Source organism: Chenopodium album, chromosome 1 (genome assembly GCF_948465745.1).
Source record: "Chenopodium album chromosome 1, dcCheAlbu1.1, whole genome shotgun sequence".
Classification (NCBI taxonomy): domain Eukaryota; kingdom Viridiplantae; phylum Streptophyta; class Magnoliopsida; order Caryophyllales; family Amaranthaceae; genus Chenopodium; species Chenopodium album.
In genome coordinates this window covers 25,222,534-25,238,120 of record NC_137834.1, presented here as the reverse complement: position 1 = coordinate 25,238,120, position 15,587 = coordinate 25,222,534, and the positions used below count along the sequence as shown (strand labels likewise).

Below are 15,587 nucleotides of genomic sequence, written 5' to 3'. Positions count from 1 at the left end.
AAGGTACTTAAATTTTTTGCAATCTTTCTTTAAAAATCAAAACGAATCAAACAAATATATCACATTAGCCCGTTTCTTTTTAGTTGACACGTTTCTTTAGTCACGTTTGATATAATGCACAACTTCAACCATTTATATCTTTTATTACCGATAAGCAAAAATTATGAAAAATTGATATTTTGAAAATATATTTTATCGGGGCGAATCTAATATGATTCTGCATGTCTATATTTTTCATTACGTATAAAGCACAAAACACGATTAAAGGGGAATGTGTGAATAGTGCTAAAGTAAAAAAGTGTCAAAAAAAAAAATAAAAAAAAAATAGAGAGGTAATATTAAATTTAATTTGAATTAGAAATTAAAATATAACTACTCAAAACAAAAAAAAAACATTAAAATCTGCGATAATGGTCTACATTGACTACATACAATCACTTTATTGACTTATTGTATTAAACTAGTTGTTGGCACAAGCAAAGCCTGGGGTTATCTAATGTAATACTCCCTACGTTTTTTTTTTTTTTAATTTTTTTATTTGTATCACTTGGGACTTTGGGAGTGCACATAGTTTTAAAAGAGTAATATAATATTGTCAGTGGGTGAATAAATTATTATAGTAAAAGTGATACTACCTCCGGTCCACTTTACTTGCAACTATTTCCTTTTTGGGCCGGTCCACTTTACTTGCAACTTTCCCATTTCTTTCCTTTTTTAGTAACTTTTTAGTGGTAAAATGACCATTTTACCCTTACTTTTTTTTTAAAACACCCTAATTACAAAACTGATTTTATCTAATTAGCTTAAACCCTAACATTAATTAAGTTATCTATTTTCACCAAAATCAACCCCTTAGCCACCAAAACCAATTCCAGCCACCTTCATCCTCTTTCATCTTCCCCCTCATCACCATTGTTCATCAAATTTCTACATCTTCTTCCTCATCCCCATTTTTTTTCTCTCTCCTCCTTCAACCATTCCTATTATTTTTCCAGATTTGTGGGTTTGTGTGTTCGTGGGTGTGTGGGTTCGTGGGTGTGTGGCTTCGTGGGTTTGGTGGTAGGTGGGTGGTTATTGCAGCTCGCCGGTGGATTTCTGTGTTAGTTGTTTCGGCGGTTGGGGGGATAGTATGTGGTCGTTTCGGTGTTGGTTGTTTCGCGGTTGGTGGTTTCGGGGTTGGTTGTGTCGGTGGTGTTGGTTGGGGTTTCCAATCGGTGGGTTTCGGGGTTGGTGTTTCGGTGTTGGTGGTTTCGGTGTCCGTGGTTCGGGGGTCGTTGGGTTTTTGGGGTCGGTGGGTTGCTGGGGGTCGGTGGTTTGGTGGTCGTGGCTGGTGGAATTGGTGGGCTGGTGGAATCGGTGGGTGGGGGGTCGTTGGGTTTGTGGGGTCGGTGGTTTGGTGGTTGTGGCTGGGTTGGCCGTGGTTGGGTTGGTGGTCGTGGCTAGGTTGGTGGTGGTGGGTTTCTTTTTTAAAATTGGGTTGAATTTTTTTTTCTTTTTATTACTTGATTAATACTTAATTGTATACCCTTATCTTTCAATAAACATGTTTAGGAAATTTTGTCTCGGCCTCCGCAAACCTCCCCAAAGTTGCAACTAAAGTGGACCGGAGGTAGTATATGGGGACTATGAAAGAAAAAGTATGTCAAAGAGAATAGATACTTTTATTATTTAAGTGGGGACCATGGAAGAGAGAGAGAAATGATAAAATAATTTAAGTAGAGTTTAAAATAAGAGAGAAATGATAAAATATAGTATAAAGTTACCAAATATAGAAGTGATGCATTTAAAAAAAACAGACAAAGTATGAAATTAAAGATAAAATCACAATCATTTCAATTTCATCGCAACTAATTATGATACAGTAAAATATTTGCAAAGAGTTACATTAGTCTTTAATTAGTTATGTAAGGGATTAAGCCTAACAATCGCAGCGGAATAATTCGATATAAACAATAAAGAAAACAATAAATAAATCACACAAGAAATTTAACGTGGGGAAACCCAATACGGGAAAAAACCCCATAACGACGACGAGCAAAATATTTCACTATAATGGAGAAAGAGTACAAGAATCCTCAAACGAGCACAATCAGCACAAGGAGGAATAAGGAGTATAACAATACTCTAGGGCTCTCTCTACGATGAAGTGAAAAATAGGAATCTGGAATAATGTGTGTAAAATACGGAGTAAAAAATCGAGAATCCCTTACTCACATAAGCCAAGGAGTATATGTCCCCTGTATCCTATGTTGACCATGAGGAAATAAGGAATTGCTAACTTATGTACTATACGTGGGGCCCGCGCATAAGAAAAAATAAGAAAAGAAAAAAAAACACAAAGCCCACTAGTAAACCCACTTGAAGTTATGTAATAGCATCAGCAGTTCAGCATTGTACTTTGTACTCCGTATAATTCCAATTAGAGCCACAAAAGAAATTGCAGATATAATGCAGTTTGTGGAAGAAAGCCGCAGACATAGTGCGGAGCGTAAATTTGAGGCACTTACCCCAACAATCTCCACCTTGACTCAAATTCCATAATAAACACTCATCGTCGTCGAAGCCCTGAAGGGCTATTATAAACTGTGAAGACCAACCAAGTCCAAACAATGTTTGAACTTGTAGACCGGAAGTGACTTAGTAAGCATATCCGCAGGATTCTCAGTTGTATGAATTTTATGAACTACAACCTCCCCCGCTTCAACTGTATCTCTGATAAAATGACGCCTCACATCAACATGTTTAGTCTTGTCATGATAACGATTATTCCTGGTCAAATGAATAGCACTTTGATTATCACAAAACACCACAAGAACTTCTTGAGATAGACCAAGCTCACGAACAAGACCTCTAAGCCAAATAGCCTCCTTAACACCTTCGGTGGCAACTACATACTCGGCCTCTGTTGTAGACAAAGCCGCAATGGACTGAAGAGAAGACTTCCAACTAATAGAGCCATCACAAAGAGTAAAAATGTAGCCAGATATAGACTTTCGACGATTAAGATCACCGCCATAATCGGAATCAACATAACCCACAACATCATCAGTTGTGGCCTTACCATTATCAAATACTAAGGCAAGATCACAAGTACCCTTTAAATAACGAAGGATCCACTTCACAGCATTCCAATGATCCTTACCAGGATTATGCATATAACGACTCACAACACTAACAGCATGAGCCAAATCAGGTCTAGTACAGACCATAGCATACATAAGACTCCCAACAGCACTGGAATATGGAACATGAGACATTAATTCAATCTCATCATCGGTCTCAGGACATTGATCAGCAGACAATTTAAAGTGTGCGACAAGAGGAGTAGAAACAGACTTACAATCAGTCATATTAAATCTGTTGAGTACCTTTTCGAGGTACTTCTTCTGAGAAAGAAATAACTTTAATTTCCACCGTGACGATCCCTAAGGATTTCCATGCCAAGAATCTTCTTTGCTGCACCAAGGTCTTTCATATCAAACTCATTACTAAGTTGAGCCTTCAACTCATGAACTAAAGACTTGTCACAAGAATCAATGAGCATATCATCAACATATAGAAGCAAATAAAGAAAAAACCCATTCGAAAATTGTCGAAAATAAACACAATCATCGTATTGACTACGAGAATAACCATGTCGGACCATAAAAGAATCAAACTTCTTATACCATTGTCGCGGAGCCTGTTTCAAGCCATAGAGAGACTTTTTCAAACGACATACCAAATGTTCCTTGCCAGGAACTACAAACCCCTCCGGTTGTTTCATATAGATCTCTTCCTCCAAATCACCATGGAGAAAAGTAGTTTTCAAATCAAGTTTCTCCAACTCCATATTATAAAGAGCAACTAAAGCTAGCATGACACGAATAGAAGTATGACGAATAACTAGATAGAAAATTTCATTAAAGTCAATACCTTCCTTTTGATGACAACCACGCACTACTAAGCGTGCCTTGTACCTTGCAGCTTCAACACTGGGAATGCCGTCTTTCAACTTGTAAATCCATTTGCAGCTCAATGGACGCTTGCCCTTTGGTAACTCAACCAAATCCCAAGTACCATTCTTATGGAGACTTTCAACCTCTTCATTCATAGCCACAAGCCATTCAGACGAATCAGAAGATGAAATAGCTTCAGAATAACTGGAAGGATCGATGCTTTGATCAACTTCTTCTGCAAAACTCAAAGCATACGAAATTACACTCAAAATATTCAAGATGTGGTGGTAACCTGGTTTGTCTCCGTGGCCTATCCTGGGCAATGGACGGACCATGATGTGGAACAACAGTACTTGTAGTAGTAGTAGTAATACTGCTAGAAGATGTGCTAGAACCGTTAATGGGAGATTTAGAACCAACCTCCAACTCCACCTTCTAACTAGTACTCTGAGAATCACCTGTACAAGTAGAAGAAACAACAGTAGACTCCATTCCAACAGAATTCAATGCATCTTCATGAAAAGTAACGTCTCTACTAATAAAGACTTTACGTGAATCAGGATCATACAAATTATAACCCTTAACTCCAAGTGGATAACCAACAAAGATGCATTTCTTAGCTCTAGGTGATAATTTACCATCATTAACATGAGTATAAGCAGGACAACCAAAAACTCTTAAATTAGAATAATCAACAGGTTTACCTGACCAAACTTCTTTAGGAATTTTGAAGTCAATAGAAGAATGTGGAGAACGATTGACCAAATAACATGTCGTAGATGCAGTCTCTGCCCAAAGATGACGTTTCTTCCATAACCCAGCACTAGAGAGCATACAACGAACTCTCTCAATTAGAGTTCTATTCATGCGTTCTGCAACACCATTTTGCTGGGGCGTTTTTCTAACAGTTTTATGTCTAGCAATGCCATGATTAGCGCAGAACTCAATGAATTTATCCTCGACGAACTCTAAACCATTATCAGTTCTAAGCTTCTTAATCTTTCTCCCTGTCTGATTTTCAACAAGTGCTTTCCACTTCTTAAACATATCAAAAGTATCATTCTTATTTTTAAGAAAATAAGTCCTGACTTTACGAGAAAAATCATCAATAAAGGTCAACAAATAATGACTACCTTTAATAGAGGCAACACGAGAGGGTCCCCAAATATGAGAATGAACATAATCAAGAATGCCTTTAGTAGAATGAACAGCAGTAGAGAAACTTAATTTTTTCTGCTTGCCAAAGACACAATGTTCACAGAAACCCAACTTACCAATGCCATGATTACCGAAGTAGCCTCTTTTACTTAGAACTTGCATGCCCTTTTCACTCAAATGGCCAAGGCGCGAATGCCATAGAGTAGTGACATCAAACTTGGGCGGAGGTGATGGTGAAGTAACTGGAGATGACCCATGAGGAGAATCATCCGAAGAAACAGCTGCAGAACCTGTCACAGTAGTACCTTGCAAAACATACAAGCTCCCACTACGATTAGCTTTCATAACAACAAGAGAACCTTTAACAACACGAAGAACTCCACCTTCAGCTGTGTACTTATACCCAAGAGATTCTAGGGTACCCAAAGAAATCAGGTTCCGTTTCAAAGAAGGCACATAACGAACATCTTTAAGAGTTCTAATAATACCATCATGAGTCTTGATTCTAATAGTACCTATACCAATAGCCTTGCATGGAATATCATTACCCATCAAGACTACACCACAATCAACATATTTATAAGTGGTGAACCAATCCCTATGAGGACACATATGATAAGTACAACCAGAGTCAAGAATCCATTCAGTTTTACTCCTCTTCTCAGTAGAGGCAGCTAACAAAGAAACATCACCTTCAGAATCATTTTCAACAACACTAGCTTTGGCAGATTTATGTGGATTTTTATTATCCTCTCCATTCTCTTGTTTCCTTTTCAATTTGTAGCAACTAGAAATATCATGGCCATATTTCTTACAATAAAGACAAGTTTTATTGTTGGATTTATGTTTCCTAGACTTTGATCTAGAAGACTTTTTAGAACTGGTACTCCCTTTATCCATAGTCCTTCCTCTAGCAATTAAACCCTCACCTTGGTCCTTTGATTGGACCTCAACGTCAAATTTTTCTTTTGACAACAAATTGGATTTCACATCCTCAAAGGCAAGAGCATCATGATTACCATAAAGCATAATTTCTTTAAAGTGCTTAAAAGAAGAAGGTAAAGAAACAACCAACAATACAGCTTTATCCTCATCATCAATTGTCACATCAAGATTTTCTAGATCAATAATAATAGAATTAAACTCACTAAGATGAGATTTAACAGAAGTACCTTCAGCCATACGAAGAGTATATAAGCGTTCTTTGAGACGAAGCTTGTTGGCAAGACTTTTAGTCATATAAAGAGATTCAAGTTTGGTCCAAATACCCAAAGTGGTAGTCTCATTAATGACTTCCCGAAGAACCTCATTAGACAAGCAAAGTTGGATCGCCGATAACGCCTTCTCATCCAATTCTTCCCATTGTTCATTGGACATACTCGCAGGCTTCTTCGTTATACCTTCGATCGCCTTTTTCAATCCCTTCTGTGTGAGAACGACTCTCATCTGAACCCTCCATATGGAAAAACTATTATTGATGCCGAATTTCTAAATATCGAATTTTGTGACTGTAGACATAATTAAATAAAGAAAATCCCAATCTAGAGTGAAATAAACCAAAGCTCTGATACCACTTGTAAGGGATTAAGCCTAACAATCGCAGCGGAATAATTCGATATAAACAATAAAGAAAACAATAAATATATCACACAAGAAATTTAACGTGGGGAAACCCAATACGGGAAAAAACCCCACAACGACGACGAGCAAAATATTTCTCTATAATGGAGAAAGAGTACAAGAATTCTCAAACGAGCACAATCAGCACAAGGAGGAGTAAGGAGTATAACAATACTCTAGGGCTCTCTCTACGATGAAGTGAAAAATAGGAATCTGGAATAATGTGTGTAAAATACGGAGTAAAAAATCGAGTATCCCTTACTCGCATAAGCCAAGGAGTATATGTCCCCTATATCCTATGTTGACCAGGAAGAAATAAGAAATTGCTAACTTATGTACTATACGTGGGGCCCGCGCATAAGAAAAAATAAGAAAAGAAAAAAAAAAAACACAAAGCCCACTAGCAAACCCACTTGAAGTTATGTAATAGCATCAGCAGTTCAGCATTGTACTTTGTACTCCGTATAATTCCAATTAGAGCCACAGAAGAAACTGCAGATATAATGCAGTTTGTGGAAGAAAGCCGCAGACATAGTGCGGAGCGTAAATTTGAGGCACTTACCCCAACAAGTTATTTGGATGATCCCACAAATTTTATAAAATATAAATTACTCTATTGGATTGACTCTTGATATTTGCATTCATTTTTTTCGGACTTTACGGGTTTGAGACAAAAAAATTTCATATCATAATAAATAATTATGATGTAACAATGTTACAATTAATGATTGTGGTTTTCCAGCCATATTAATAATCAGTTTCATATTACTTACAAAGTACTACCAAAACTAAAATGACTTTTTAATTATAACTAGTTATTGGCCCGGGCAATGCCCCGGTACATTGTATTTTATAATTGTTTGATCAAAATTCATAAAAACGTTTAATGGACATTTTTTTTTTAGGAAACGTTTAATGGACATATTATAATAAAAGTGAGTGATAAATATAATAATCTATATTATCTTTTAATTTATTACTGTAATAAATATATTTCAAATATGCATGTCAAATGTAAATATGGAGGCACATATGAAGAGTTTATCATGAAAGTTAAATATTATTACAGAAAATTAAAGTTATAGAGTAATTTTAATCAACTACACATTACTATAGAATTCAATGCATTGAGAAAGTAAATGATACACATATGATGATACATGGCGCACATATGGCACTAAATAATAATAATAAAGGGTGACACATGACATTAGAAGGTTGTTCTAGAGATGGCAATGGATCGGATTTGGATCGGGTGGAGCTTCACCCGCATCCATGCATTATCCTAATTGCTCCATCCACATCCATCCGTCATCCGCTTCACCCATCATCCATATCCATCCGTCCATCATCCGCGGATGAAACGGGTGGAGCGGATGACAAAGGGATGAGTACTAAAATGAAAAAAAAACTCACAAAAATTTAAATTTTCGGTTATTTATATAATAATTTTTTTATTTTATTAATAAAAAAGAAACAATAACAACATATTGTTTGAAAAATTAATTTGCAAAAAAAAAAAAAAAAAAGACAAGTAACTTTCTTGCACATTTTATATTTTATTAGTAAAATTCTTTGATTAAAAATTTAATATATATTAAACGGGTGGGTGGATGGTTAGCGGGTGAAAAAAATATCATCCACATCCGATCCGATCCATCATCCGCTTTATCCGTCACCCGTTTCTCATCCATTTAATTCGGGTTTTCGTCCATTTATTTTAAGCAGGTGGAGCGGGTTAGCGGATATCCACTTAATATTGCCATCCCTAGGTTGTTCCTATGAGTTTTAATAATAATATAGATTATGACCATTTAAAATGACTTTTATTTAGAACTTTTAAAGTTTTTTTTTTTTTTTTTTTTTTTTTTTTTTTTTATGGATAGTATTAATTTAAATTGTAATTAGTTGCTTTGGTATTTAAGAATAGTATAAATAGATATATGTGATTATAAATATTACTTGGCGCCGTATCATTGATTAAGATAATGCGACACACGGTATAACATATACTGTCATTGACACATAGCAACATGACATGTATTGCCATGAGTTTTAATAAAAATATAGATTTCACTTATTCCGAGAAATTAATAAAGTACCTACTACATTTTCAACGACACAAACGGAAGGAAATAAAATTATTTCTGTAAGGTGCGCGGCAATTTGTAAGCTCTCCTACATGTAACATGTTCCATGACCAAATCTTTGGAGTGGTTATTGAAGATTTAAAGTAGGTTTAGTCGAGCCCGAGAACTTTTTTGATGTCTAAGGCAAAGGAATAATAAAATTCATCATAATCGGGTAAGGAACCCGATACACTCGATTTCTCCATACATCTTTTAGCCCATGTAACAATTTTGGGACAACTAGCCTCAATGCTGAAATTCCCGAACTTTTCGAAAGCATAAAACCAAGGTGCAATTGGAATTAATGCTATATCAACGTAACCAAGAGTATCACCTCCAAAAAACTGTTGATTATTAATCACCCCTTCTAATATCTTCAAGTTCTCAATAAACTCCTTTTTGGCTTTCTCTTCCTCTTCTCCTTTTGTCCTCCATACTTGTTTTGCACCCTCATATATCTGCAATAGACCAATCTTGTTATTAAATTTAAAAATCAAATCGATCTAGTGAGAATTAGAATACGTTTTTGAGAGTGTCAATCTTGTTATTCTGTATTATTTTAAGATCATTTGTGTTAGAGATATGAGATGGATATATTTTCCAATATCCATATTTCTAACAGCTTGGCTCAATTATTCTTGCACCAAATTGTAATCTCTAAACTTATATTATCCGAGGAATATACTTCTAATGTGAATGTCATAACTTATACTACCTCCGGTTTTCTTATAAGTTGACAAGTTTTGACTTTAGCACTATTCATATACTCCCCTTTGACTGTGTTTTGTGATATATATGTAATGAAAAATATAGTCATGTGGAGTCTTATTTGATTCGCCACGATATATATATTTTTAAATTTCAACTTTTTATAATTTTTACTTGTCAATAGTTAAAGATATTTGATTGAATTTGTACATTGGCAAACATGACTAAAGAAACGTGTCAAATAAAAAGAAACGAAAGAAGTAGTAATTAAGGGCCTGTTTCTTGAACTAAACTGAACTGAACTAATTGGAGCTGAGCTGAGCTGAGCTGAAATGAATATTTTATAATAGAAGGAAATTAGGAGCTGATTTGAACTGAATTGAATTGAACTTATTCGAGCTGAACTAAAATAAATAGAATTGATTGGAGTTTAACTGAACTGAAATTCAGCTGAAGTGAACAGGCCCTAGGCACCGTTCATTTCCCCGTAGCTTTTTCGAAGTATATATTCCAAAATAATATTTTGAGCTTAATAAGCATAAATTTAACTAGCAAAAAATTATTTCACCTATGTAAAACTAAGTTTCAACAAAATTAAAATATGTAATTAAAAAAGCTTTAATTAGTAAAGTCGATAGATAACTTAAGTTCGACAAAAAAAAATCATGTAAAGAAAACAGAGGAATTAAGAAAGAGTCAAATAGTCAATTACCTTATTGTCAATAAATTGGCCCCAAAATCTAGCTTGAGATCGGAGGTAAGGATCAGTTGGAAGCAGAGGAGATGAGTGAGTCCAAACTTGATCAATATACTCAACAATTAAAAGTGACTCACAAATGGGTTTGCCATTATGGATCAAAACCGGAACCAATTTATGAATTGGGTTCATCTCAAGTAGTAACGACCCCTTTTCAGCTAAGTTCTGATCTTTGCATTCAAACTCAACTCCCTTCTCTGCTAGTGCAATTTTCACTCTCATTGCACATGAGCTGCACCAGCAATCAAGCACCACTACTTCTTCCCTCGACATTTTCGAATCTTAATTTCAGATAAAGAGAGTATTATTATTATTCTTTTTCTTAACTCGAATGTGATCTTGAATTTTATGATATAGACCCTTTTTTTTTTAATTTTTTTTTTATTATAATGAATTGCAAGGTTTGTGGGATGAAAGCGGTAATCACATGCGTCATTACTTGTTGACTGGTTGAGATTTTGAGGTTGTTGGCTATACAATAGATTATAGACATGGTAAAATAACCCAACTATAAGTATTATCTTTAAAAAAATAAGGTTTAATGTACCTATTTATATACTTCATTGGTTTTTAGTTGTAACTAGGTTAAACCCCGTGTAAATGCACGGTTGTTGAATAATTATGATAATAATATAATTATATAAAAATTAATGAATCGATTCACCAGGTATTAAAGTGCATGAAATATATTAAAACAATTAAAACATGTGAGAGAAAATATTTATAGTTATAATGTGCAAGTTGATATTTTCGGAAGTTTATTTTAGATTTTATATAAAAAAAAAGTCATAATCTAAATGCAGTCTTTATTTATATAATAACGATGTTATTTAGAAAGTAATTTTGGCGGGAATTTTTTTAATAATATGTTGCCAAGTGTTCCTACAGATTCGCTTTTAGTAATATGTAATTGATAGTTTGAATTTGGAAAATTTGTCTGGAAGGGACTTATATCTTCACTTATTTGTCTGGAAGGACCTTATATGTTCAAAGTGGTCTAAAAGGACCTTATAAGTTTGTTTTGTTGTCTAGAGGGACCTTAAGGCCGGATTCCGGCCTTTGACTTTTTAACTCCGGCGTTGACTACGCACGTGACAGTCACGTGACTTTAAAATTACCCTCTCTCTTTTGTTTCCCCTGTTTTTCCCTCCATTCTTCTTTCTCTCTCTTCGAATCCCCTTAATTGTTCCCCAAATTGTTTCTCTCTCCTCACGAATTCACAATCCAAGGTTCATCAATTAAATCGATTCATTCCTTTTCGCATCAGGTAAGAACATTTCTTACGGGTTTTATTCCCCCAATACCATTCCTTTAATTCAATTGTTTGCATTGATTGCTAAATTAGGGTTTATAATTCAGTTTGTTCTGAAATCATGTTGTTTTGGCTGTTGAAGCATGTTTTCAACGAAATGGAAGTTATCAAAGTGCAATTGTGGCCTTCCTCTTGCGCAAAGGACTTCATGGACTCATGAAAATCCAGGTAGAAAGTTTAAAGCCTGCAAATTTTATAATTCCGAGACAGGGGAGAAAGGTTGTGACTACTTTGAATGGGTTGATGAGGATATTTTGCAGTGGCAGAAGGATGTTACTAATGCTCTACTATCTGAAAAACAAAGATTGGTGACTGATATGAATGTTTTGAAGGCTAGGGTTGCATGTATGGAAAATGAGAAGAGAAGATTGATTGAGGAACATGAGAAGATGAAGAACAAGATGAAGAACATGAGAACATAAGGTGTTGAAAGATATCTAATTAGTCATGGAAATTGTGGAATTATGTTAATGTGTGTTATTATGTCAATCGTGTGTAGTTTAATTGTGGTGAAGTTATGTGTCTAATTAAGTGTAACTCAAATGTTTAGTTGTATTGCAGTAGGGGAGTGATTGAGAACATGATGTAATAATTCCAATATTTGAATGAAGAAATGAAGATTCAATTGCCTTTAATTTTCTTCAGTTTTTTATTTTGTAACATTGTTATAGCATTAGACAAATTCACAATATACAAATTCATAAAATTGCAAACAAATATAGCAGCAGACAAATTCCTGACATTATCCAAAACAAAGTTGACTACATTGGTGCAAAAAGTGACTGAAATTATCCAAAAGTCACTGAAATTACATGACATTAAGTTACTTAAACAAAATATTAGTTTAATTTGCAAAAGTTAAGATTACATCAACTTGAAAACACTAGAAGTGTATTAGTCATGAGATACACAACTTTGCTGAGATGGTTGTGAGGCTTGGAGATCATTCAAAGAATCTGTTTTCTGTCTCTTCCCTCTGGCAGTAGGAGCAGGTTGTTTCTTGCTGTTCTGAGATGCAACAACACCCCCAGATGAAGTTGAACCTTTTCCCTTCCTCACAGTTGGATCCCTTTCTGAAGCATGACTTGATGGCCTAGATGCTGCTGCACTTGAAGCCCTAGTTGATGGCCTTGATGCTGCTGCAATAGTACTTGTAGCCCTTGTTGCTGCCCTATCTGCTGAATTTGAGGCTACAACTGCAGTTGTATGAGATGGTCCTTGAGTTTTTCTTGTTTTAGGTCTCCCACCCTTGTTCACTGGACCTTTTGGTTTATGAGGTTTGAAACAAGCAGTCTTAGAGTGACCCAATTCCCCACACCTTTGACAGTTATTCTGTTTTTTTGGCCTCTTCATATACTTATCTTTTCCCTCACCTGCCTCTTTCTTTCTTTTCTTTTTGGAGGGTCTGCCAAGCATGACTCTGAATGGTGGGGGTAGTGGTTCAGCAAGAGGTACTTTCTGCCATTGTTTTTGTCCAGGCATAGCATGAAAGGGAGGTGCATATGTTGCTGCATATGTAGCAACATGGTAGGTTGTGTGAACAAAATCTTCATAGTTCAACCTTATTTTTGCTATGCATGCCAGCAGGGGATTCCCATCAGAGTCCACCTGTAACACCCACAACTTTTGTCCTCTAGGTTAACCACAAATGTGTCCCCATCATCATCAACCTCAAACTCATGCAGGTCAGCTTGGGTTATTCTCATGCTACCCACCATCTTTTGACCTCTCTCAATCATTTTTACAACAGAGGGCATAATTAATCCATGAAAGTTTTGTAACCCTTCCCTTTTAGCAAAGCATCTCATCATCACATATCGCCTTATCCACTCCATTAATGACAGAATTGGTTTAGCCCTAGCCTCTCTCAAAACGTTGTTAAAACTCTCACAACAATTGTTTAACAACATACCAGATTTAGCTCTAGGACTAAACCCATGTCTTGACCAATGACATACAGGGATATCATCTAGGTAGTTAAAAGCTTCTACATTCAATTTTTTAATCTCAGCCATGTGTGTTTCAAATTGATGCTGGAAAGAAGACACATCCCCAATTAATTCATGCACTTACACTAAACAATAAGCAATTACTCATAAACAATGCATAAGAAAATCAGTTACCTTAGTTGATGACCTTGCTGCTTTCCAGAATACTTCTCTATATACTTCCCCTGGGAACTTGGTCTTAAAGTTGGACCATATATGTCTGCAACAATATCTTGTTTCAGCATTTGGAATGACTTTGTTAAATGCATCAAGTAGACCCTATTGAAACACCACAATTAAGTTAAATGTTGAACATAAATGACAGAAATACTAAACATAAATGACAGGTAAATTGAAGTTAAAATTTAAATAAAAATGAGAGATAATTTGTAGTGTATAGATAGAAAACCTAACCTTTTGTCTATCAGACATAAAGGTAACATCATCTTCAATCTCATGTACCCATGTTACTACTTGGGCAACTGAAGAAATGTCAGACACTAAGAGCTCTAAGAACCAGGCCCATGTTTCTGCATTTTCTGTTTCCACTACAGCCCAAGCTACTGGAAATATATTATTGTTTCCATCCTTTCCAACAGCTGTCAACAAAATCCCAGGGAAAGGCCCTTTGAGATGAGCACCATCAACCCCTAATATTGGCCTGCAACTTGCCATGAAACCCTCTTTACAAGGCTGAAGGCAAATATACATTCTTTGGAACAAAGGAGGTGGGTTCTCAATGCCCACCACTTTCACCACTGCAGTACTACCTGGGTTTGATTTCCTAATGGCCTCTGCATATTCCCATACCCTATTGTATTCATCTGCTGCATCCCCATGTATCATCTGCAATGCCATCTTCTTAGCATTATAACACTTGTAATATCCTACTTCAGCACCCACCTCTCTCCTGACTCTCTTCATGAAGGCACTCAGTTTGTAACATGGGTCATCCCTCCAAGCATCTATGTATCTTTCTGCAAGATATTCAGCTGATATCCTTGGGTTCACATGTTGATGCCCACAAACATGGTCCAGTCTAAGGCTTTTTATTTGAAAGGTCTCCTCACCTTTCACCTTGCAGCAGTGTACCTTAAAATAGCACTTCCTTGAGCTATTGCACTTGCATTCAACCCTCTTACCTTTCTTCCAAGGGCACTTACACCACTCAGCACAGAATACAGTTATTCTATGGCTCTTGTTGTGTAAAAAATAGTAATTATAACCATTCTCAATTGCATGATGCTGTAATGCCTTCCTGAACACCTTTGCAGATGGAAATTTTAATCCTAAAGTGAGGGAAATCTTCTTCTTAAAGTCTACAGTTGGATTGAAAACTAGATATTGAATTTCATCATCATCAGATCCAGGTATGTCTTTCAACTCTTAATCACTGTCATTAAGATCCTCATCACTCACTAACAATATATCTCCCTGTTCGTCTTCAACAACATCCATGTTCTCAGTCTTAATCCCCACCAAACTTCTTTTCACAATCTCACTAATCTGCAAATCTACATTAGCTGCAAATAGATCCTACCCATCTTGATCCTCAAAATCATCCTCACTTAGAACCACATCATTATCCCTAGCATCACACTCTAACTCTAATTCATCTGCAACATCATCAACCTCAACTTCAGGAATGGGTTGTAAAGAATGCTGCCTTAGTCTCTTTTTGGGTTTCACAGCAGCAGATTTAAGTGTGGCAGAGTCATTAGTATTGCAAACAGGAGTAATTTGAGATGCTTGGGTGGGTTGAATTTCAATATGAGGTCCTGGATTGATTTCAGAATACTTTTTTCTGAGTTTTCTTTTAGGTTTCACATGGTCAGAAGCTGAAGGATTTGATGTTTGAATGGTTGGATTTGTGGAAGAGGAAGGAGCAGTAGAAACAAATTGCTGGGAAGGCTTGATAGAGCTGCTGTTAGGAGCTTTTATGCAATTGGAAAGGGATAAGGAAGTACATCTAGGGTT

At 35.9% G+C, this 15,587-nt stretch overlaps 2 protein-coding genes across 2 annotated transcripts; both read right to left on the bottom strand.

Moving 5' to 3' along the window:
• Positions 1-8,765: 8,765 nt before the first annotated feature.
• Positions 8,766-10,629, bottom strand: LOC145575409 (putative glutathione S-transferase parA). The gene is made up of 2 exons (XM_081633297.1): positions 10,266-10,629; positions 8,766-9,303 (listed from the first exon to the last, which is right to left on the bottom strand). The coding sequence occupies exons 1-2, from the start codon at positions 10,581-10,583 to the stop codon at positions 8,956-8,958; spliced, it is 666 nt and encodes a 221-aa protein (XP_081489423.1). The 5' UTR covers positions 10,584-10,629; the 3' UTR covers positions 8,766-8,955.
• Positions 10,630-12,516: 1,887 nt separating this feature from the next.
• On the bottom strand, positions 12,517-15,068 carry LOC145630062 (uncharacterized). Its single transcript, XM_081682300.1, has 5 exons — positions 15,005-15,068; positions 14,514-14,947; positions 13,746-13,889; positions 13,244-13,655; positions 12,517-13,130 (listed from the first exon to the last, which is right to left on the bottom strand). Exons 1-5 carry the CDS (start codon positions 15,066-15,068, stop codon positions 12,517-12,519), a joined length of 1,668 nt encoding a protein of 555 aa, XP_081538426.1.
• Between the last annotated feature and the right edge of the window lie 519 nt (positions 15,069-15,587).

Coding starts and splice junctions, on each gene's coding strand:
- LOC145575409 (XM_081633297.1), bottom strand. CDS start 10,583: ATGTCGAGGGAAGAAGTAGTGGTGCTTGATTGCTGGTGCAGCTCATGT. Junction 9,304..10,265: donor GCCAATTTATTGACAATAAG/GTAATTGACTAT, acceptor GGTCTATTGCAG/ATATATGAGGGTGCAAAACA.
- LOC145630062 (XM_081682300.1), bottom strand. CDS start 15,068: ATGGATGTTGTTGAAGACGAACAGGGAGATATATTGTTAGTGAGTGAT. Junction 14,948..15,004: donor TGATGAGGATCTTAATGACA/GTGATTAAGAGT, acceptor TTCAATATCTAG/TTTTCAATCCAACTGTAGAC. Junction 13,656..13,745: donor CAGCAAGGTCATCAACTAAG/GTAACTGATTTT, acceptor TCTTCTTTCCAG/CATCAATTTGAAACACACAT.